This window comes from Macaca nemestrina, chromosome 1 (genome assembly GCF_043159975.1).
Source record: "Macaca nemestrina isolate mMacNem1 chromosome 1, mMacNem.hap1, whole genome shotgun sequence".
NCBI lineage: Eukaryota > Metazoa > Chordata > Mammalia > Primates > Cercopithecidae > Macaca > Macaca nemestrina.
The window spans coordinates 195,984,955-196,008,617 of record NC_092125.1 but is presented as its reverse complement, the minus strand read 5'-3'; the positions used below and the strand labels follow the sequence as shown (position 1 = coordinate 196,008,617).

The window sequence follows — 23,663 nt, the reverse complement described above, 5'->3', positions numbered from 1 at the left end:
GAGCCGCCATGCCCAGCCTCAAAGACATTGTTTATGGGCAGTTTTCAGCAATACATCTATCTATATTACATTTAGGGGAAATCCTTACAAAGTGATTATCTCATTTAAAATGTCATATAATCATCCCAAAGCTGAGTTTGAACACCTATTAAATGCCCAGAATCATGTTATATACTATGAGCAGAGAAAAAAGTAGATAACCAAAGTCCCTCCTTCAAGTTTATAGTACGTGTATCTATTTGATATACATATGTTGACATATATGAATAAAAATGGATGCTCCTATATGTTTGTGTATACACACGAGATATTATTACAAAGCAATAACTTGAACAAGTAACAACTGCACCACTAAGCTAAGCATCCCTACCTCTCATTTCCTCTCTTGTCTCCTCATCCCCTCCCCTCCTTGATTCTTAGGTATCCCTCCTCTGGGCTCAAAGCACTTTGGCCATTTGCAGCCTCAGACATTATCCACAAATTTTGTGGGTTTTTTGTCACCAAAGGTTCTTAAGAAGAAGGCCTGCTTTTGAGTAATTCTCTAGCACTAACAAAAGTACCTACCACATAAGTGAGTTTCAACAAATGCTTCTTGGAAATAAATGGAAACAATGAGGCAGAAAGGCCATCATCCACAGAGTAAGGATGTTCTTGGACTCCACCAGCACCCCTCTAATCTGCAGTGGTTGGTTACAGCTATCCTGGGGTGAGTTAACGCTGCCAAAGAAAGAGCTAGTAAAGGGAGTTTTCTTTCTCTTTTGAAAAATTTCAAAGTGTATCAAGACCCCCAGCTGAAACCCGGTCAGTGACAAATAGCAAACAGTAAGACCTACCGAAATGGCTTTTCCCCTGTATGGGTTCGAATGTGCTTCCTCAGATCACTGAGTGTGGTGAAGTATTTGCTGCAGCCTTCAGATTCACAGTTAAACGTTTTCCCTGTGTGAAGCCTCTGATGTGCTTTCAGCCTGCAAAATATTCCAGAGAAATTCCCTTTGTCATAAAATTCTTTTTTTTTTTTTTTTTTTTTTGAGATGGAGTTTCGCTCGTGTCGCCCAGGCTGGAGTGCAATGGCACAGTCTCAGCTCACTGCAACCTCCTCCTCCTGGGTTCAAGCGATTCTCCTGCCTCAGCCTCCCAAGTAGATGGGATTATAGGAGCCCACCACCACGCCGGCTAATATTTGTATTTTTAGTACAGATGGGTTTCACAGTGTTGGCCAGGCTGGTCTCGAACTCCTGACCTCAGGTGATCCACCTGCCTCGGGCCTCCCAAAGTGCTGGGATAACAGGCGTGAGCCACCGTGCCCGGCCTCCCTTTGTCATAAAGTTCTACAGAGCCTCCCTGTGCCAGTTTAATGTGCTTCAGGATCAAGTGTGTAAGAATTCTATACCCATAACATATTAGTATCCAACATATTTTGCCCCAAAAGAAATGCAGAGAATAGCATAGTGATATGAGTGTGACTCTGGAGACTGACTTCCTGGGATTCAAATTCTGACCCCACATCCTGCTTGGATGGGGAAACCTGAGCTAGTTATAGAACCCCTCTGTGCTTCCACTTACTTATCAGCTGCTATGGGGACTAGCACTTAGAATCATGCCTAGCACACAGTGAGTACTTTTTAAGTGTTAGCTATTGTTATTTCTATTACTTTATACTCAATACTGAAGACTATTAAGTCTCCTGATACAAACATGAAAAAGAGAATTGGCTACTGAATGGGCCACTCCCCATTTCTCAGGATAGAAAAGTCCTTCAAGCTGAGGTAGGACAGAAGCCTTAGTACAAAGATCCTGAGCCATGGGGAGATAGTACTCTATGCCAAGCACTGAAATGCCCAGGCCAGAATGCTGCTCCATGAGATGCAAATCTAAATACAAATGTACTGTCGCTTCTAACCAGGCCAAGATACGTTCATCTTTAAGTAACAAGTTTCTAAGGCCGGGAGCCGTGGCTCACACCTGTAATCCCAGCACTTTGGGAAGCCAAGGTGGGTGGATCACGAGGTCAGGAGATCGAGACCATCCTGACTAACATGGTGAAACCCTGGCTCTACTAAAAATACAAAAAATTAGCCGGGCTTGGTAGTGGGCGCCTATAGTCCCAGCTACTCGGGAGGCTGAGGCAGGAGAATGGCATGAACCTGGGAGGCGGAGTTTGCAGTAAGCTGAGATTGCACCACTGCACTCCAGCCTGGGCGACAAAGCGAGACTCCATCTCAAAAAAAAAAAAGTAACAAGTTTCTCTAATGCATTTTTAAAATTTTTTCTTTCATTTTCTGAGATCTGGCAGAAAGGAATTTTACATAGTTGAACACAGCTGCGGTCTTTTAAAGCCCTGAAAGTGAATAACTCTCCCCTGCAAGGAGAAAGAGCCCTGCAGTCACAACAAGGTCAAGGTCAGAAGCTGGCAGAGCAACGGAGATGAGGCTGACCTGTACAGTGTGTTGAATGCCTTCTCACAGCCCTGCACGTCGCACTCAAATGGCTTTTCCTTCGTGTGCACTCGCACGTGGATCCTGAGGCTGTAAGAGGTAAGGAAGGCTTTGCCACAGCCCTCCTGATTACAGACAAAGGTGTACTCTCCTCGGTGAGTCTTCTGGTGGGTTCGCAGGTTGCCTGCTGTGCTGTAGGTGCGGGGACAGCCCTCAAAGGTACACTGGTACCGCTTTACCTGGCAGACAGAAGACACCTCATCAACAGGACAAAAGAGCTGCACAGGGCTTAACTTTCCGACCCAGAGCTCAGCTCCCAAGAGACGTTGTAGACAATACAAATGGGTTTTCATCATAAACACAGAAAACAGCCTCTAGCAGCAAAGCAGAAAAACCTTATTGTTGATCAAATCATACCTGGACAACACATAATGATTTATGGGGAAGAAATAAGTCTATATGTATATGAATATTCTAAATGAATATAAGAGTGTTTTCAGACTCTATATACATCTATGCACTAAAAGTACACTATACTGTTACAGCTACCTGTATTCAAATAAGATCTTAACTTATTTTAAGGCTTGACTAAACACCCTGACCTCCAGAACTACAACTTGATAGACCAATATTAAATTGAGTTTAAAACATCTTGAAATTTACATACTTAACCATCAAACATATTTCCCTAGATCATTTCCACTGCATATTTTCAAGCCTACAAAATGACAACATATTGCAAATTTCTTGGAAGATTTGGTGATGTGATAATTCTTAAACTGCCAATCTCTTGTTTCCTTTCACCATCAAACTTCTTGAAAGGCGAGTCAATTATTCACCTCATGGTAGAAGGTTAAGAAAAAAAAAAAAGCTGCTTCTCTGACAAATACTGAACGGCAGATGACTCTAGTGCAGTGGAGGGCCTGGAATGGGAGGCCCAGCAGCTTCACCAGAGACTTTGGCAGGGATATTGGGGCCAGGGTCATGGCTGTGGTTGGCCAGGAGCCAGGGCTGAGGCCATGGAGCTCTCAGAGGCAAGGCTGAGAACAAGGAGTGGATGCACATCACCAAGCTGGGCTGCCTGGTCCAGGACACAAAGATCATGTCCCTGGAGAAGATCTAGCTCTTCTCCCTGCCCATCAAGGAGTCTGAGATCATTGACCTTTTGCTGGGGTCACCTCTCAAGGATGAGGTTTTGAAGACTACACCTCTGCAAAAGCAGACCCGCACTGGCCAGTACACCAGGTTCAAGGCCATCGGGGACTACAGTGGCCACATCAGTCTGGATGTTCAGTGCTCCAAGGAGGTTGCCAATGCTATCCAAGGGGCCACTGTTCCTGTTTGGAGAGGCCACTGGGGGAACAAGATCAGCAAGCCCCATGCTGTCCCTTGCAAGGTGACAGGCTGCTGTGGCTCTGTGCTGGTATACCTTATCCCTCCCCCACCCCACCTGAGGCACTGGCATCATCTTGGCCCCTGTGCCCAGGAAACTGCTGCTGATGGCTGGTATTGACAACTGCTACACCTCCGCCAGGGGCTGCACTGCTACCCTGGACAACTTCACCAAAGCCACCCTTTAGGCCACCTCTAAGACCTATAGCTACCTGACCCCGATCTCTGGAAAAAGACTGTATTTACCAAGTCTCCCTATCAGAAATTCACCGACCACCTCATCAAGACCCACACCACAGTCTCTGTGCACAGGACCCAGGCTCCAACTGTGGCTATAACACAGGGATTTTACACAAGAAAAATAAAGTGAATTGAGAAGAAGGAGGAGAAGGGGAAGGAGAGGAAGAGGGAGAGGAAGAGGAAGAGGAAGAAGTCAGGGTGTGGTGGCTCATGCTTGTAATCCCATCACTTTAAGAGGCCAAGGCAGGAGGATCACTTGAGGCCAGGATTTCGAGACAACCTGGGCAACACAGCAAGACCCTGTCTCTACTAAAAACAAAGAAAACCACAAAATCAGCTGAGCATAGTGACATGCGCCTACAGTCCCAGCTATTTGGGAAGCTGAGGTAAGATTGCTTGAGCCCAGGAGTTCAAGGTTACAGTGAGCTATATGATTGCTACTGCACTCCAGCCTGGTGAACAGAACTGGACCTGACCTCAAAAAAGAAAAAAAAAGAGGGAAGAAAAAGTAGATAAACAATAATAAGGCCGGGCGCGGTGGTTCAAGCCTGTAATCCCAGCACTTTGGGAGGCCGAGACGGGCGGATCACGAGGTCAGCAGATCGAGACCATCCTGGCTAACACGGTGAAACCCCGTCTCTACTAAAAAATACAAAAAAAAAAACTAGCCGGGTGAGGTGGCGGGCGCCTGTAGTCCCAGCTACTCGGGAGGCTGAGGCAGGAGAATGGCGTGAACCCGGGAGGCGGAGCTTGCAGTGAGCTGAGATCCGGCCATTGCACTCCAGCTGGGGCGACAGAGCGAGACTCCGTCTCAAAAAAAAAAAAAAAAAAAAATAATAATAAAAATAAAAGTATTAATAAAGAAAATCCCAGCCTGGGCAGCATGGCAAAACCTCATCTCTACAAAAAACACAAAAGTTAGCCAGGCATGGTGGCATATGCCTACAGTCCCAGCACTTAGGAGGCTGAGGTGGGAAGATCACTTGAGCCTGGGAGGCTGAGGCTGCAGTGAGCTGTGATCACACCACTGGACTCCAGTCTAGGTGACAGAAAAAATAATAATAACATTTTGGGCTGATTTAGAAAAGAAATAAAAGAAAAAAATTGTTTTAAATTAAAAAATGGCAGTTGACATGTGTGCCTCCATTTCCATTAATGCCCACGTATTTCTTAACCAGTTGGCAAGATGGCTTCACTGTATGAAATTATTCTCTTAACTTCCCGGTAGTCAAATTCTTTCGTCCTTCCCTATTTTCCTCGACTATTTGCAAACATACCTCATTGATCATGTCCTCAATGTCTGAAAACTTGTCCTTCACAACATAGTAATGCCTTGGGGCACTCTTTAACTCCTTCTCTGAGACACTTCTTTCCCTTTACCCCTAAGCGTAGGTGTAGTGATTCCAAATTTTGTCTCTCATCTCCCAAACATTCCTCATATCTATACTGATGCAGTAGAAGCACTAGACTTGGCAGCAGAAGACTGAATTCTGGCACTTGTGTTCAACATATGTATGTGTGTGTGTGTGTATATAGGTACGTATATGTATATATGTGTGTGTGTGTGTGTGTGTGTGTGTGTGTGTGTATATTTTTTTTATTTTTTGAGACAGAGCAATGAAGAACAATGATGTTACCGGAGCTAAAGGAAAAAGGGTCTCAAGGAAACATGATCAACATGTTAAATGTCAGAGAAAATAAGGAAGGTAAAGACTGGGGAAGTGACTGGATCCAGCAGCTAGGAATTCACTAATGACTTAGCAAGACTAGTTTCAGCAGACTACTGGGATCAGGGTCCAGATGCAAGTGACTGAATGAAAGGTAAAGTGGAGGTAGAGGCTAGAGATGAAGTACAGCAGCACAAGTGAACTCCTGAGTTGATAAAGTTTTTTTGTTTTTGTTTTTAAGAGACAGGGTCTTTGTTGCCCAGGCTGGAGTGCAGTGGTATATTCATAGCTCACCGTAACTTTAAACTCCTGGGCTCAAGTGACCCTCCCTCCTCATCCTCCATAGTAGCTGGGACTATAGGCACATGCCACCACACCCAGATAAGTTTTAAATGTTTTGCTGTGTTGCCCAGGTTGGTCTGGAACTCCTGGCCCCAAGCAATCCTCCTGCCTCAGCATTCCAAAGCGATGGGACTACAGGCTTGAGCCACCACACCTGGCCTGGTTTTTTTTTTTAAAGTCAGTCAGTTCTTGAACATATTTGGGGGCAGAAAAGTCCTGGAAGAAGAAATTGAGGATTTAAGGAGGAAAATGAAGAAGAGAAACATTCAAAAGCTCGGGAGGAGGGGAAAGCCTCAGGTAGGAGAGGGACATTTCGTTTCAGAGAAGAGATCTGAGATAAGGATGAGTGTGACTCAAGGATGGACAAAGTTTTCTGTAAAGGGCTAAACAAAAACTAGTTTAGGCTTTGTGGGCCTTATGGTCTGTGTCACTAGTCACCTCTGCATGTTAAAGTAGCAACAGACAATACGTAAATGAAACAGCAAGGCTCTGTTTCAAAAACGTTATTTATGGACACTAAAATTTGAATTTCATATATCATGATATACTCTTTTGATTTAAAAAAAATCATTTAAAAATGTAAAAACCATTCTTAGGCTTAAGGGCTGTGCAAAAACAAGTAACCGGATGGATCTGGCCTGTGGGCCACAGTTTGCTAACCTCTGAAACCTGTGGGAGTAGGGTAGTAGGGAGGGCCCCTACTCCTCCTGTCTCCCTTCCCACCCCTCCCCCACCTGTCCAACCCCCATCTGATCTTGTACAAGTCTTTAGGTTCCTTAGTCAAGTGCTCTCACCTGTTCATTGGGTTCTCTTTCCACTGCCACACAGGAGAAGCTCCATAAATATTTGTTAAACTGAATTCCTTATTGAACCACTAATCCAGGTATTCTTCTCATGTCTCAGGACCTAGCTTTGCAGTCATTTGTTGCCAGATTAAGTCTAAAACAGTTTTCCACATATTTCATCTCTGCTCAAATGATAAAAGTCCCAATTCCTTTGCCTAACATTCAAAGATCTTTCCAGGGCTTCTTCTGTCTTCTATCACATTACTTGGTAAGCAGCCAAACAGAAGACTCTGTCTAGGCCTATAAGCAACAGTACACTTTTACCCATTTGCAAGACTGATTCCTACTTCCCTGACTTTGTTCTCTCCTTCTCTGCTGGAAATGCCTAGATCCTTTCTTCTCTGCTTTTCTGAGTCCTTCTCTTCCTTTAACGCAAGCCTCAGGAACTCCAAGCTCCTTCACAATCACTCCACGTCTACATGACAGTACCCTTCTCTGAATGCCAGTAATATTTACTATATCACTCATCTGACACTTAGTTTATACTGTTCATTATCGTCTCATGCATATATTCTGACTTCCCATCAAGACTAAAAACCTCTTTAGTGCTGCCAGATAGAGAATTGAAAATGATCACTCACCACTAAGGAGAACTGGGACTGTGGATGCTGGGATAAAGGAGTCTGCATGTCTCAACCATAAAGCTTACAACAATGCTGAATGATAAGAGCAGAATTTCACTCTTAAGATGCTACAGCTGTTGATACCTTTTTACGTAACTGCAACAAATAATTAACTACCCCCTCCTGTCTCCCTGCCCCGCCAAACTCTGCTCCCATCCAGGTTTTTTCACTTGCACAATTCAGGCTTCCACTAAATGACCCTTCCTCTAGAAACTCTTCCTGATTGACCCTTACTTCTATCCCAAACTAGAATAGGTATCCTAATTATAGGTTTTCGGGGCTTTCTGTAAAGCACATGATACAATTAAGATGCCATAATTACACGATTAAACCATTTACATCATTATGTTTCATGGTAGGCACAACAGTATCGGAGAAACAACAGGCACTAAATAAATATTTGTCCAATTAAATGAATGAATAGCTACTTCCCGGCTGGACTGTAAGCTCCATGAGAGCAGGGACCATGTTTATCCTGTTCACTGACACAACTTCCAGGACCAGCCTTGTGGAGAAGTGGTGCTTGATTTACATTTTTTGAATGAATGAACAAATGAACAAAACCAGTGGGACTGAAAAGGTAGTGACAAGGACAACAAGTGACATGTGACAAAGGAACAGTTTCAAGGAGAATGGTCAAGTAGGTCAAATGTAGCAGAGATGATTGATAAAATACCTCTTGGATTTAGCTGACTCACAAAGTCATAATTGCTTCAGCACAACTAGCTTCACTGGAGTGGTAGGAACAGAAGTGAGAATGTAAGACAATGAATATCAACTACACTTTCCAGAAACTTGGCTGAGGAGAGAGAGAAAGAGAGGGGGAGGGGATAGCAAGTTAGAAAAGGACACAGACTGGGAAAAGTATTTGTTTGATCTTTATTTATTGGTTGATGGATTGATTGACTGAACAGACGGAGTTTCTCCCTGTCACCTAGGCTGAATACAGTGGCATGACCTCAGCTCACTACAGCCTCAACCTCCTGGGCTCAAGCAGTCTTCCTACTTCAGCCTCTTGAGTAGCTAGGACTACAGGTATGTACCACCATGCCTGGCTAATTTTTGTATTTTTTGTAGAGTACGGGGTCTCACTGTGTTAAGCCAGGCTGGTCTGGAACTCCTGGCCTCAAATAAATTTCTCATCTCAGCCTCCCAAAGTGTTGGAATTACAGGCATGAGCCACCACACCCGACCTGAAAATATTTGTATTTAAAAGTGGGGGAGACAGTTCACTGTCAAAGCAAATGCCTGCTCCCCCCATAAAATGCTGAATAAACGAGTAATCTCTCGCCTCATTTGGAGGAAGAAGAAGAAGTCACTATTCTGTCTTTCAGAATCATTTTAAAATAGCACAAAATTTCACAAAAAGGGAAAACTAAACCTCCTCAAACTGGATCAGAGCAGGAAGTTGCAAAAAACGTGTAGGTTTTCATGGTTACATACAGGAGGTATTGCAACATTTGGAACATTTCAGTACAACTAAGGTTTATCATTCATACATCCTAAAAATTATGTTCCAGAAATTATACTGTCCTGGGTGCTAGGAATACCAAAAAAAAAAAAAAAAAAAAAAAAAATTTGTCCCTGCTCTCAAAGAGCTCAAAGTCAAATGAATCGAACAAGAACAATATGGTTTGAGAAGCTGTACTAACAGATATTCAGCATACTATGGGAATATATCAAAGAAACGTCTAACTTAGACTTCAATGACCTTAGAAAGGCTTCTTGAAAGTGGTGATCCCCAACCTGAATTTAAAGACATGAGCAGCTGGATGACAGAGTGAGTCCCCATTTAAAAAAAAAAAAAAAGGAATGAGAGTATCTATAATATGAACATAATGTTACCAAAGATTCCATTAAAAAAAAAAAAAAAAGTGTTCCTCCAAAAGAGTTTCAGGCTCTAAGCATAACTTTAATCTTCCCGAGTGGCCTCAAACAGCTGTCGATTACCCTGTTAGGGAACATGGAAGGAGCACAGGTTAGGTTCACTGAGGACGGCGTCTCATGCTAGTAATGGGCACAAAGTAGGAGCTTTCAGAGAATTGATGCTGATTTACAAAGTGTTCTGAGCAGTTCTAGAATACAGAAATATTTAACAAAGATGACTGCCTTGTTAAGGTAACAGAATCAGAGAAGAAAGGTGAATGGGATGAGCAAAAGTGAGAAAATTAAACACTGCGACCCCAGAAGGCAAAAGCTTTAAAAAATTAGAAAAAGAAAAAAGTCAACACCTGTGGAAAGAAAGAAAAAAAAAGAAAGAAAAAAGAAAAAAAGGCTGGGTTTGTCCTAGAGGAAAAGAAAGTGAAAGTGAGAAGTAGATTTTACACACATTTACAGCCCCCTATTCCACAAGAGAGTTCCTGCTTCTGGGCACCTAGCATGTGAACATTCTCATAAATAAATGACTGGCCTGCCGGGCGCGGTGGCTCACGCCTGTAATCCCAGCACTCTGGGAGGCCGAGGCGGGCGGATCACGAGGTCAGGAGATTGAGACCGTCCTGGCTAACATGGTGAAACCTGGTCTCTACTAAAAATAGAAAAAATTGTTCCAGGCGCCTGTAGTCCCAGGTACTTGGGAGGCTGAGGCAGGAGAATGGCCTGAACCCGGGAGGCGGAGCTTGTAGCAAGCCGAGATCGCGCCACTGCACTCCAGCCTGGGCAACAGAGCGAGACTCCATCTCAAAAAAATAAAAAAAATTAAAAAATAAATGACTGGCCTGGCTGTTATGGCTGTAGAAACTGCCTTTTCCTCCCTATCACTAGGGACTTCCCTTCCCTCTCCCTGTGTCCGACTCCATTCCCCACAATGGCACTGATATAATTTCTTCTCCATAACGGACAAGCAAAAAGCTCAGAAATATAAGAACCCTGAAGACCTCATTTCGACAGGCCTCCCATCCCCCACTATGAGAGCTGACTTCATCCAGCTGTTCCCCACACTTCAAACCTTTACCCTTACAGAACAAATGCTGCTGTCCCTTCATTTCTTAGCCCTTTTCACAGCCAACAGGTCTCAATACCTGATTCTTATATCTTTGCAAAAGTGGTGTGTGATGGTAGAAAGCATAGGCTTTGGCATCAGAAAGTCCTCAGTTCAAATCTCTTCTACCATTTGCTAGTTGTGTGTTTCTAAGCCTCAGTTTGTCATCTGTAAAATGGGGGCTAATAGCATCTATGTTATAGGATTGTTATGAAAGTTAAATACAAAACTATATTAAAGCCCATAACATAGTGATTGGTACATAGCAGTTACTCAGCAGCCAGCCATCTCCCTCTCTCTATAACCGTTGCGAGCAAAATAGGAGTCCTCATTCTTTGACAGCCATTTGCTCTGCCTGGTGCCCCAAATGCCCATCATGGAAATAATTTCAGGGGCCTGATACTAAGTCAAAGGAAGCCAAGTATAAGAGAGAGGAGTGGCAAGAGCTGGTATCCACAGAATGCCTGCAGGCGACTACAAACAGGTTCTCATTTTAAAACACTGTTGTATGGGCCAGTGAGGTGGCTCGTGCCTGTAAGTGCTCACCTAGCACTTTGGGAGGCTGAGGTGGGAGGATTGCTTGAGCCCAGAAGTTGGAGACCAGCATGGGCAACATACCAAGACCTCGACTCTCCAAAAAAATAAGAAATTAGACAGGTGTGGTGGCTGAGGTGGGAGGATCGCTTGAGCTGGTGAGATCAAGGCTGCAGTGAGCTGTAATCACTCCACTGCACTCAGCCTGGGTGACAGAGTGAGACCCTGTCTCAAAAAAAATTAAATGAATAAAACACAGTTATAAATGGTGGTTTATGTTCCACAGTGGCATTAATACAACAGTTCAGCTAATTAGGGGTTACCAAGATTTCTATGGGCTATCCTGCAACCTAATCACAGTTTATATGTAAGCTCGTCTCAAAGAGAAAACACCTCCCAAAAAGTACCTAACAAAGAACATTTTAACCTCTTGTGAAACTGGACATTACCTCTTTACCTCCTTCAAGAACCATGGAGGCCTATGAAGAAAAGAAAGCAAATGAACATCCACTGAACAACCATGATGCACCAGACACTATGCTAAATGTTTTACACATATTACATATGAATAAATCTCATTTAATCTTCACAAAATGCAATGGGATATTTTTATTTCAATTTTATAAAAAAGGAAACAGAGCAGCTTGCCCAAGGCCACATAGCTAGTACATAACAGAACAAAGCTGGAACCTAGGTTGAAACTATCCCTTTGCACATCACAGAAGAAATGAATAAGCCTGATTTAAGTAAGAGGGGGAAAAAAATAAAATTCAAGTTCTTTTGCCAATGTCATATAATAGTAAAATGTTAGTAGTACTTAAAATGTACAACCTATGTAAAATGTACATCGAGACCTATAATTCCTATAGCACCAAGTTTGAAACCCAATTGTACACAAAACCACTCTAGTCCCTTTTCCAGGCCAGTGGACCTGAGTGATGGAAATGCTGATTACTAAGGAGAGGTACATAACACACATGCAGACACACTGATAAAATGGCTTCATATGGGGGTAAATGGAAAATGCTTCTTGCTCTGGATTCCTACAGAACCTCACACTTACAAGTTCATCGGAGTTCAGAAGGGAATCTGCAAAGAAATGTAATCACAGTATGCAAAGACTAAAAAGTGGGTAGTTCTCCTCTAGGAGAGTCAACAACATCTTGGTCTGTCTGAGTGGATCATTCTATTGCCTAAGGAATTTATAATAAGGCATGAGATTGGAACTAGGTCTCCCAAAGTAAAGGACATACACTGCAAAAAGGTTCCAAAACACTGGAGTCAGATTTTTCCTGTTATTCTTATACTTAAAATCTGTCACACTAAAAAAAAAACTCTCCTCTTGGAATGCCACTGGCCATAAAATTAGTTCATAGTGTGTTGAGGAGCAATACACCAAGCAGCCTAAAAGCATCACTGTAGGCCAGGCGTGGTGGCTCACACCTGTAATCCCAGCACTTTGGGAGGCCAAGGCAGGTGGATCACCTGAGGTCAGGAGTTCGAGACCAGCCTGATCAATATGGTGAAACCCTGTCTCTACTAAAAATACAAAATTTAGCCAGGCCTAGTGGTGCATGCCTGTAATCCTGGCCACTCGGGAGGCTGAGACAGGAGAATCTCTTGAACCCCAGAGGCAGAGGTTGCAGTGAGCCAAGATTATGCCAGCCTGGGCAACAGAGCAAGACTTCATCTACAAAAAAAAAAAAAAAAAATCGCTGTAACTGTGCTTCTTGAAAGAAAACGACACCTTTCCTAATCAATGCACTGGAATACTTTGGTGCATCATGTAGAATAAATTTGGCATATGATTCCTAGGGTTTTTTCATGCTCCTTGGCCAACTACTCTATAGAAAACTGGCAAGGTCAGTTAGCTATGGAGGATATATCATGTCATTAATGTAGTTCAGACAGAGGTAGATGAACAGGTAACCAGACAGTCCTGGCAGGTTCTCTGGAAGGGCACGGATTCAAGAATGGACCGCACAAACCAACTAAAGAAAACACAGTTGCCGGGTGTGGTAGCTCATGCCTTTAATCCCAGCAACTCAGGAGGCTAAGGAGTGAGAATTGGTTGAGGCCAGAAGTTCCAGGTTACAGTGAGCTATGATCATGGCCTAGGCAAACATAGCAAGACCCAGTGTCTTAAAAAAAAAAAAAAAGTACACAAACAAACAACAGTAAGACACAGCTGCTTAGAGACTTAAAGTAGAAAGTCCTTAAAGGGTCAGACATGGTAGCTCATACCAGTAATGACAATACTTTGGGAGGCCAAGCTGGAAGGACTGCATGAGCCCAGGAGTTCGAGACCAGCCTGGGCAACATAGGAAGACCCCTCTCTACCAAAACAACCAAAAAGTAGCCGGCACAGTAGCACATGTCTGTGGTCCCAGCTACTGTGGAGGCTGAGGTGGCAGGATGGCTTGAGCCTGGGAGGTGAAGGCTGCAGTGAGCCATGACCATGCCACTGTACTCCAGCCTGGCTACAGAATGGAACCCTGTCTCAACCAAAAAAAAAAAACAAAACTTGTTTTTGGGCAGAATGAAAATATTTTGATTAGAAATCTCACAAGCTGGCCAAGTGCCATGGCTCATGCCTATAATCCCAGCACTTTGGGAGGTTGAGGCAGGAGGACTGCTTGAGCCCAGGAGTTTGAAGTTATAGTGAGCTATAATCCCACCACTGTAATCACTCCAACCTGTGTGACGGTGTGAGACCCTGTCTCAAGAAGGAAAGGAAAGAAGACAGAAAGAGAAAGGAAGGAAGGAAGGGAGGGAGGAAAGGAATGAGAAAAGACAGAAAAGAAAGAGAGAGAAAGAAAGAAGAAAGAAAGAGAGAGAAAGATAGATCTCAAAGCTACCAAATCAGTAGGGAGACAGTAATGAAATAAAAAGCATGAGAATAAGATACGTGAAATTTGAGTCAGAATGACCAGTGGCTTTGTGGTAGGAAAAGACTATCTGTGGCAAGGTTCTGGTTGGTTTATTTTTTGCATAAGAGAAGCATGAAGAAAAGAAAATGAAGTAATAGGTAAGCCAACTCCACACTATATGAAACAATGAAAAAAACAAGAGTAAACAGGAAATTCAAGCTAAAATGTGACTCAGAAAATAAGCTGCTTGGGAAGCCAAGAAGACCAACTAGTTATCAAATGATTTGATTTCTCAAGAGTAACACCTGCGCATGGAGGGAAACGAAAAAAACAAAAACCAAGCTGAAAAAAAAACCCCCGAAAGGAAAAGGATTAAGGAAGGGCTAAAGGATCATGAAGTCTGTTATCGAGTAGTGATAAACATCAGCCTCTTCAGGCCAATTAAGTGGATTTTAATGCCCAAATAAAATCACTGCCAAAACAAAAGCTAAGCTAAAACAGTGCTTCAGGAAGGCAAGCCTCCTGAATGTCTGGTCATTAAGCAAGACTTTCAAAGACTAAAGCTACTGCTACTTCTCCTTCAAACTCCACCCAACCCCAAACCTACTGATTTCAAGAATACAGCATCTTCCACAAAGGTCTCATGGATAGCATGGAAAAATGTGGGTGGGAGGAAAGTGGAGTGAGCTAAATCCCCAGCAAACTGAACAAAGTGCTCATAATATCCTTCACCCTGTGCTATTCAATATGATTATCAATGACCTGAAGACATGAATACCAAACCAGACTTGCAAATAGAATAAACCAATTTGAACAGTACAAAGTGGAAAAGTGACAGCTTTTCACTGATTGCATAATCATTCCTTCTGTACCATCTCCTCCTTTTCTGCCTAGATCAGCATTTCCCAAAATGTGTTCCACAAAACACTGATCCCTGGAAATTGGATCCGAAAAAATGGTTTCTCAAGTTTAAAGCATTTGAAAAATTCTGTTTTCTTCCTTCTTAGTTAGTGGCACATCAAAGGCTCTGAGAAGTCCTAATCAACAAATTTCTGTCTTGGTTTAACTTAATGTTTCCTGACCATTCGCTCATGAAACACTTTCACACAGTAATCATTAACGGAGGATGGCCTAAAGTTTAGGTCCTAAACCATGTCCAAATTACCTATGCTAAAAAAATGATACAATCCCCGTGAGCTAGCTACTACTGCCTCATCACTCTTCTTCCTCTAACTACCAAACATTTAAAAAAAAAAAAAGGCCAACTTGACATTTCCTGCCTCCTGTTTCCTCCTCACTCACTCACTTCATCACTCATGCTCTGCGGCAAGTCTTCTCATGATATGTGAACAACTGCACAACCAGCAGAACTAATGGCTTCTTTGGGGCTCCTCAGTCCCTCTGCAGGGTCACAGAGGAATATCCTCATTTGTTGACACTCTCTTCCTTCAGCTTTCACAACACTGCAGTCGACCCATCCCATTGACTACTGTGATCTTCTTGGGTTCCTCTTTCTCTTTCCAACCCTGAAGTTAGTTCTCTGGCCAACTCTTACTTCTCCCTTAAGTAAACTACCCACAGTTTGAAGGCCCCTTTCTACTACCATTCTAACTCCAAACCATTTCTTTGACCTCAGATACATGTTTCCAATGAGCTTTCCATTTGTTCATCTTACTTTTCTCCAAGGACTATATGTTCAATACACTCCTACCAAACTCATTAATTACCCCACCAAAACTTTTTCCTTTTCCCATCTTTCTTGATTCCTATGAATGGGATCACCATTTGGAGGGTGCAGGGAGCAGAGTTAGCCACTTTCTCCTCAGCATGCACACAGCACTTCGAACAAACCTCTGTTAAAATATCTATCACAACAGACGCTTAACTGCTTAACTCTTCACTTAGATTTGAAGTTCCATCAAAAAGCTGTGCTAAGACACAGCAGAAACTCAACAAATTTGGGAAAATGGATGAATCCTTTCAATCAACATGATTCAAAATCTTTTTTTTTTTTTTTTTTTTTTTTGAGACAAAGATTCTCACCTTGTTGCCCAGGCTGGAGAGCAGTGGCAGAATCTTGGCTCACTGCACCCTCTGCCCTCTGGGTTCAAGTGATTCTCCTGCCTCAGCCTCCCAAGTAGTCCAAGTAGCTGGGACTACAGGCATGCACCACCACGACCAGATAGTTTTTGTCTTTTTAGTAGAGACAGGGTTTCACCATGTTGGCCAGGCTGGTCTAGAGCTCTAGACCTCAAGTGATCCACTCACCTCAGCCTCTGAAAGTGCTGGGATTACAGGCACAAGTCACTGCGCCCGGCCTATTCAAAACCTTTGAATCATGCCCAACTCATGGCTCATTCATCAAACTCCAATAACATGTACGAAGTTCTCTCATACCTCTACAAAAGCTCTTGATTCTTCTCATGAACAAGGCCACTATCCTTTCTTCAGATTTAAATGAAACCCCAAACATAAACTACAACTGTCTCCTAACTGGGCAAAAAGTCTCCAGTTTTCCTCTGCCTCCAAGCTACCTCTGCTGCCAGACCAGTCTTTCTAAAATGCTACTCTAACCACATTCTCTTTCTAACCACTCTAGCCTTGGCTTAGACACCTCCAATGGTTTCCCACCATTTCTAGAAAAGTTACAGTTCAAAACCCATAGAAGGTTATCACTGCCTTCCATGTTTGGATCTTTGTTATCTCTCCATCCTTATCTCTTTCTACTCCTATGTTCTAGTCTAAGGGTCGACACACTACAGCTAGTGAACCAAATCCACCCCACTGCCTGTTTTTGTAAAGTCTTATCAGAACTTGGTCATGTTCATTCATTTATGTATTGTCTATGGCTGCTTTTGTGCTACAATGGAAGAATGGAGTAGTTCCAACAGAGACCTTTTAGCCTGCAAAGCCCAGAATATTTACTATTTAGCCCTATGCAGAAAAAAGTGTGCTGACTCTGTTGTAACAGGACAACTGGCTATTCCCTGAAAATGGCCTGTTTCCCACCTGCATTCCTTGTTTCATGCTGTTTCTCTCTCTTGGAAAAACCTCCTGCTTTTTTCCTAAATTGTATGTATTCTTTAAGACCAGCTCAAATGCCACTTTTTTCACAAGACTTCCCTGATCCCAGGATTAAGGGTGAGCTTCCCTGTGCTCACAGTGCAATATTTGTACCTCTCCTTCACATTTACCACATTGTGTTTGTTGCTATGATTACTGGTGTAAACAATTTCTGCTTCTATGCTATAAATCTACTACCATAACCATCTGCAGCGTCCACAGAGCATAACAGCATTTTGCTCTCTAAATGTTTGTGGAGTTGAAATGAACCCCCCCACAAGCTCAAATATTGGACTGAAATCAACAAGATAAAATTTCATAGGGAGATATTTTTATTTTTTATTTTTTGAGACAGAGTTTTGTTCTTGGTGCCCAGGCTGGAGTGCAGTGGCACATCTTGGCTTATTGCAACCTCCACCTCCTGGGTTCAAGCAATTACCCTGCCTCAGTCTCCGGAGTAGCTGGGATTACAGCCATCTGCCACCACGCCCGGCTAATTTTTTGTATTTTTAATAGAGACAGGGTTTAATTGTGTTGGCCACGCTGGTCTCGAACTCCTGACCTCAGGTGATCCACCCGCCTTGGCCTCCCAAAGTGTTGGGATTACAGGCATGAGCCACCATGTCCGGCCGGGAGATATTTTTAATAAGGCCTATAGGCAGGTCCCCATTTTCATTTTTGTAAGATCTGACAGCTGCATACATGAGAATAATCTAGAGCAGGGTTTCTCAATCCCAGTACTATTGCTATTTTGGGCCAGTTCTTTGTTGTAGGGGGCTGTCCTGTGCACTGTAAAACATTTAACAATGTCTTTAACCTCTACCCACTAGATTCCAGTATCACCTCCACAGTGTGACAACACAAAATGTTTCTAGACATTGCCAAACATCTCCTGAGGGCAAAACTGCCCACAGTTAAGAAGCACTACTCTAGAAATTTCCAACTATAAGCTAACAGTAAGATGTTGCTGATAAAATATAGACTATATAGTAATCATAGTACAGTGTCCATATTGAGATAAGAGCCATACTGTTTTCAATGCTAATTGACTCACACTTATGAGACGGTGCTCAACTGCAGATTTTAAAAGGACTTTGGGGCCAGGCATGGTGGCTCATGCCTGTAATCCCGGCATTTTGGGCGGCCAAGGCGGGTGGGTCTCCTGAGGTCAGGAGTTCGAGATCAGCCTGATCAACATGGAGAAACGCTGTCTCTACTAAAAATACAAAATTAGTTGGGCGTGGTAGCACATGCCTCTAATCCCAGCTACTCAGGAGGCTGAGGCAGGAGAATCGCTTGAACCTGGGAGGCAGAGGTTGCAGTGAGCCGAGATAGTACCATTGCACTCCAGCCCGGGTAACAAGAGCGAAACTCCGTCTCAAAAAAAGAAAAGAAAAAAAAAAGCACTTTGGAAAACTGGAATTCATATAATCAAAGGTGACAAAGCTGATGAGAGACTGGGGAAAATGTCACAGAGGGACATTTAAGTAAATGGAGGTGGTCAGCCTATACAAGAGGAAGAAAAAACCATGATCTTCAAATAGCTGATGGACTGTCCTGTGGGAGGAAGTTTACTCAGGAAGGCAGATCTAGAACCAGTGGGAGGCACCTGCAGAAAGGAAGGTTTTGGTTCTATACAAGTAAAAGCTTTCTAACAATCAGAGCTGGCTAACAAATGTATTGGGCTGAGGTATGAAACACTGTACTCTTGTAATTCTGGATGTCTTCAAGCAGAAACAAGATTAACTGATGTCAGAGATGCCATAGGGAAATTTCTGCATAGGGTAGGCGGTGGGACAAGATGGTCTCTCTAAGGTTAGCAAAAGTAAAGTAATATGCCATCAATAAGCCATATGCAATTTCAAGACCTCAACCACAGCGAAAAAGATATTGCTAAATCATTCACCCTATTTCTGTTTAGTAACATCTTACATTTAGTCCTTGGTACTGTAACTACCAGTGACCTATTTTTTTCTAACTGACCTGTAATAGTTCCTGGATAGGCCAGGCGTGGTGGCTGATGCCTGTAATCCCAGCACTTTGGAAGGCTGAGGCGGGTGGATCACCTGAAGTCAAGAATTCGAGACCAGCCTGGTTAACATGGTGAAACCCCATTTCTACTAAAAATACAAAAAATTAGCTGGGCATCGTGGCGCCTGCCTATAATCCCAGCTACTCAGGAGGCTGAGGCAGGAGGATTGCTTGAACCCAGGAGGCAGAGGTTGCAGTGAGCCAAGATCGCGCCGTTGCACTCCAGCTTAGGCAACAAGAGTAAAACTCCGTCTCAAAAAAAAAGTTCCTGGATAATGTATTTCACTACCTTTAAACCAGAACTTTTATTCTGCTAATAATAACCACCAATATAATTTGTAAAATGCTTTGCAGTTTTCAAAGCATCCTGACATGCATCACCTTACTCACATTAGCTAAACATGAAAATGAAAACTTATTTTAGATAACCTGCTCTCATTTACTGCCTCTTGCCTGAATTTCCCTTTTTTTTTTTTTTTTTTCCGAGACTGAGTCTCTCTCTGTCATCCAGGCTGGAGTACAGTGGCGCGATCCTGGCTCACTGCAACCTCCACCTCCTGGATTCAAGTAATTCCCCTGCCTCAGCTTCCCAAATAGCTGGGATTACAGGCACCCACCACCATGTCTGGCTAATTTTTCTATTTTTAGAATAGACGGGGTTTTACCATGTTGGCCAGGGTGGTCTTGACCTCAGGTGATCCACCTGCCTCAGCCTCCCAGTGCTGGGATTACAGAAAGTGTTGGGATTACAGGCATGAGCCACTGTGCCCAGCCTGAATTTCTTTCTTTCTTTTTTTTTTTTAGATGGAGTCTCACTCTATCGCCCAGGCTGGAGTACAGTGGCATGATCTCGGCTCACTGCAACCTCTGCCTCCCGGGTCCAAGTGATTCTCCTACCTCAGCCTCCTGAGTAGCTGCAATTACAGCCATGCACCACCACGCCTGGCTAATTTTTATATTTTAGCAGAGACGGGGTTTCACCATGTTGGCCAGGCTGCTCTTGAACTCCTGACCTCAAGTGATCCACCTGCCTCAGCCTCCCAAAGTGCTGGGATTACAGGCATGTGCCACGTGAAATAAAAGTTCATTAAACATTCACTAAGATAATAAAACATATTCCAGCAGATACTCATCTCCAAAACAAATCATTTAAACACAACCCGGAGATAAGCCAAATATAGTTATTTCTTTATCAAATAAGCCAACTCTAGTTATTTCCCTGTTAGATAAGCTAAAGTGTCATTTTAGCACCAGAAACGTGGGCCTACTTAAGTAAAATTTCTGTTTTATTTATGATTTGGGGAAGGAAATTCAAGAAATTACAATTTCATATTCCCAAATTTCAACATGGCTATACAACCCAAAAGTTCCAGAAGCAATCACAACAAAACCTGAAGCATATGCGTTGCTGATAAGCAAAACTACTGTAAGTCCTAACCCCATGGACTCCTTCACTCCCCAACTAAAATTTGCACCAAGAATTTTGTAAGGACTTGCCCCAAAACCAAACTAGGCCCTCACTGACTGCTTTACTTACTTCTTTACGTTTTGTTTCCGGACATTCCGACTGCAGAGTGAGGGTTGCACCTTCGATATTTCTTGGCATGGGTGTGGAACCAGGGTTTATTGTCAAATGAATCTGATCTGGTGAGATAATGTGCTGTACATAACCCTGGGACATTGCTTCATGATCTATCAGGTGAAAGCCCTCTTCACCCCCTACTAGAAAAGGCAAGTGTTCTCCACACTGTCCGTCATCATCTTCATCCTCCAAAGTGCCAGGGTCCTGCTCAATAAGAACAGTGGTCCTATCATAAACAGTTCCAGATGAGGAAGGCACCAGTCCGTTTTTATCCACAAACCTGAGCATTTTATCATCAGGGGTCAGCTCATCTTCCTCTGCCTCAAAGTAGATGATGTTGTCGTCTGGACTGTGTTCCCCCATGGTTCAGTTGTGCTCAGCCCAATTGTGAGAAATGAAAACGTAATGACTTGTCTGCAACAGAACAAAGCCAGAGTTAAGAGTCATACCACAAGACCCACGCAGCTCCTCAGCAACCACAAGGTTCATTTTCCCTCTCATTTAAAGAGCAAGCTAAAGCAAATGAAAAACCATCCTTGGAAATAATTTTTTTTTTATTTTAACTTTAAAACCATCAAGTCATTTTTTTTTTTTTTTTTTTTTTGAGACAGACTCTCGTTCTGTTGCCCAGGCTGGAGTGCAGTGGCGCGATCTCGGCTCACTGCAAGCTCTGCCTCCCGGGTTCACGCCATTCTCCTGCCTCAGCCTCCCAAGTAGCTGGGACTACAGGTGCCCGCCATTACGCCTCGCTAATTTTTTGTATTTTTAGTAGAGACTGGGTTTCACCGTGGTCTTGATCTCCTGACCTCGTGATCCGCCCACCTCGGCCTCCCAAAGTGCTGGAATTACAGGCATAAGCCACCGCGCCAGGCCCATCAAGTCATTTTTAAAGAAAAGCAATGCTGGCCGGGCGTGGTGGCTCACGCCTGTAATCCCAGCACTTTGGGAGGCTGAGATGGGAGGATCGCTTGAGGCCAGGAGTTTGAGATCAGCCTGGTCAACATAGTGAGACCTCCATCTCTACAAGAAAGGAAAAGAAAAGAAAAGAGCTTTTCAAAAATTGAAGTAATAAGTTCATAAGACCCTCTGAATACGCCTGTCAAACAATTTGAAACTTGGTCAAAATATTTAAAGGGGACAAAAGAGCAAACAGAACAGTAGCTGCTTAAAGGCTGAGTTGCTACAAATCTTAAGAGAAACTCCACTCAAATGCCCTCCAAATCAGACCACGAAGCAGTAAATGGTTTCATGTAGTTTATGGTAGAAGGAGCAAGGCTTTGGAGGCAGAGTCATCTACCTACAAATCCTGGCTTTGCCTTTTACTACATGGGTAACTTTTCTGTGCCTCATTTTTCTTATGTGCAAGGTGGGACTAGTAATTCCTGTTCTCTCAAAGTTTTTATAAGGAATAAAAGAGGCAACATATGTAAAGCACAATGTTTGGTAAATAGTAGAGGAACAAGTGTGAATTTCTTCCCTCCTACCTAGAACAGATGTTTCAACCTTCTGGGTTGAAGGGCTAATCCCCAGTCAGGCACAAACAATGAAGATCACTGTATCTATTTATGTCCAATATGGTGTTAACAAGAAGTTATGGTTGTATAGTGGGCTCTCGTCCCTGAATGAATTGAGTCTTATTATTTTTGTTTCTACAGCCCCTAGCATAGTACACTGATACAAATGTCAGCTAAATGAATGAAAGACATGGCGACATACTCTCTCGTGAAGATATACTATCTTGGGAAGATACATTCTCTTGAGAAAAATACCACATTTGAAGCTTTCATGTTCTGGAATAGTGATTCTTCCTTCATCTGCAAACACAGGCTCTACAAATGTGGGTCTGGCAGGCAGAACAGAAAATTTTAAAATAATCAGCACATCCCTTTTAGTTTTCAGTCTGGCTTTGCATTTTATCTTTCTCTTCTGTTCTGGGTTAGAAAGTGAGCCTTTACTTAGTGGGGTGGCTAGACAGTTACCAGAAACAGGCCAAAGGATCGGATCCGGGAGGTACCGGCCCGACCCCTAGTTCTGGCTTACGCAACCCCACAGATGTACATTTCGCTGCATCTGAGAAGAGAGAAGAGAGCACCGAGGACCCCAGTGGGCTGCCCGGGCACCCTCGGCGGCAACGCGGAGACCAACTGTCCGGAACAAACAAGACCAGGAGGTTTGAAGGTAGCCAACGAGGAGTGCGAACGGAGCCCCCTTGAGAGAAGGCTGGGAAAAGGAGCCTGTCTGGGATAGCCCCCAGCACAGCGCTACACAGAAAAACCCGAAGACAAGCTGGGGGTCTCCAAGCACCGAGGAGAGGGGCAGGGTCCGGGTCTCCATGGAAACAGGAAAGGGGGGCTGGATACCCATCCCCATGGAAACGGAGAAGGGGTGGGGTCCCTATGGTGACCAGACTGAGGTCTCTATTGGGAAATGCTTCAGGAGGGAGCCTAAGTCCCGCGCCCCCCGGTAAGTCCCAAGCCCAGGCCAAGTCTAGTTTCGCCTTTTACCTCCGCGGCTCCCGGCAACGGCGGCAGCAGCAGCTTCTCCCCTCCCCAGCGGCACCATGATTGCCCCCACCTTCCCCTAACGTCACTTCCGCTTCCGCTTTCCGGAGGAAGGAGGGGACAGCGGATCCGCCCCTCCCTGGCGCCTCTGGTTGGCTCAGGTTGTCAGGGGGCTGAGCTGCAGCCTCCAATTGGCGAGCGGGAGGGGCGGGGCGGGGCACCGAGGGGAAGGCGCCCAGAAGGTGAGTTTATTCGCGTGGGGAAGCGCCCGGGGTGTCACGGGCGGCCCGCAGGGTGTCGCCCTCGCGGCACTGGAATCAAGGAGAAGGGAACGAATCCCCAAGGAAGGATCCGAAATGTCCTCAGGCAGGTTTGCGCTGCCCGCCCTCGCCCTGGCAGCCACAGCAGCAGCGGGAAGGACCACAGTTGGCAGTCGGAACCCTGGCTCCAACCCGCCAGGGGAGCCTGGACGACCGCGACGTGCCCAGGTTTCTCCCGCCGGGGCCTCGGCCTTCCCTTCAGCACCCATCAAAGTTAACACAGACGGGAGGCCCAGAA

General features: G+C 44.0%; 1 protein-coding gene across 2 annotated transcripts in view; it reads right to left on the bottom strand.

Moving 5' to 3' along the window:
* LOC105494754 (metal regulatory transcription factor 1) overlaps positions 1-23,206 on the bottom strand; it is a 46,640-nt gene extending 23,434 nt beyond the window's left edge. Inside the window, exons 1-4 of one of the 2 annotated variants that reach the window (XM_011763529.2) lie at positions 23,109-23,206; positions 20,560-21,018; positions 2,436-2,674; positions 834-965 (exon numbers count right to left, since the gene is read on the bottom strand). In XM_011763529.2, coding sequence (XP_011761831.2) covers positions 834-965; positions 2,436-2,674; positions 20,560-20,967 — 779 coding nt within the window. In that variant the 5' untranslated portion in view covers positions 20,968-21,018; positions 23,109-23,206. Of the gene's footprint in view, positions 1-833; positions 966-2,435; positions 2,675-20,559; positions 21,019-22,320; positions 23,060-23,108 lie in introns of those variants that run through there. The other variant, XM_011763530.3, reaches the window with a different exon arrangement.
* Between the last annotated feature and the right edge of the window lie 457 nt (positions 23,207-23,663).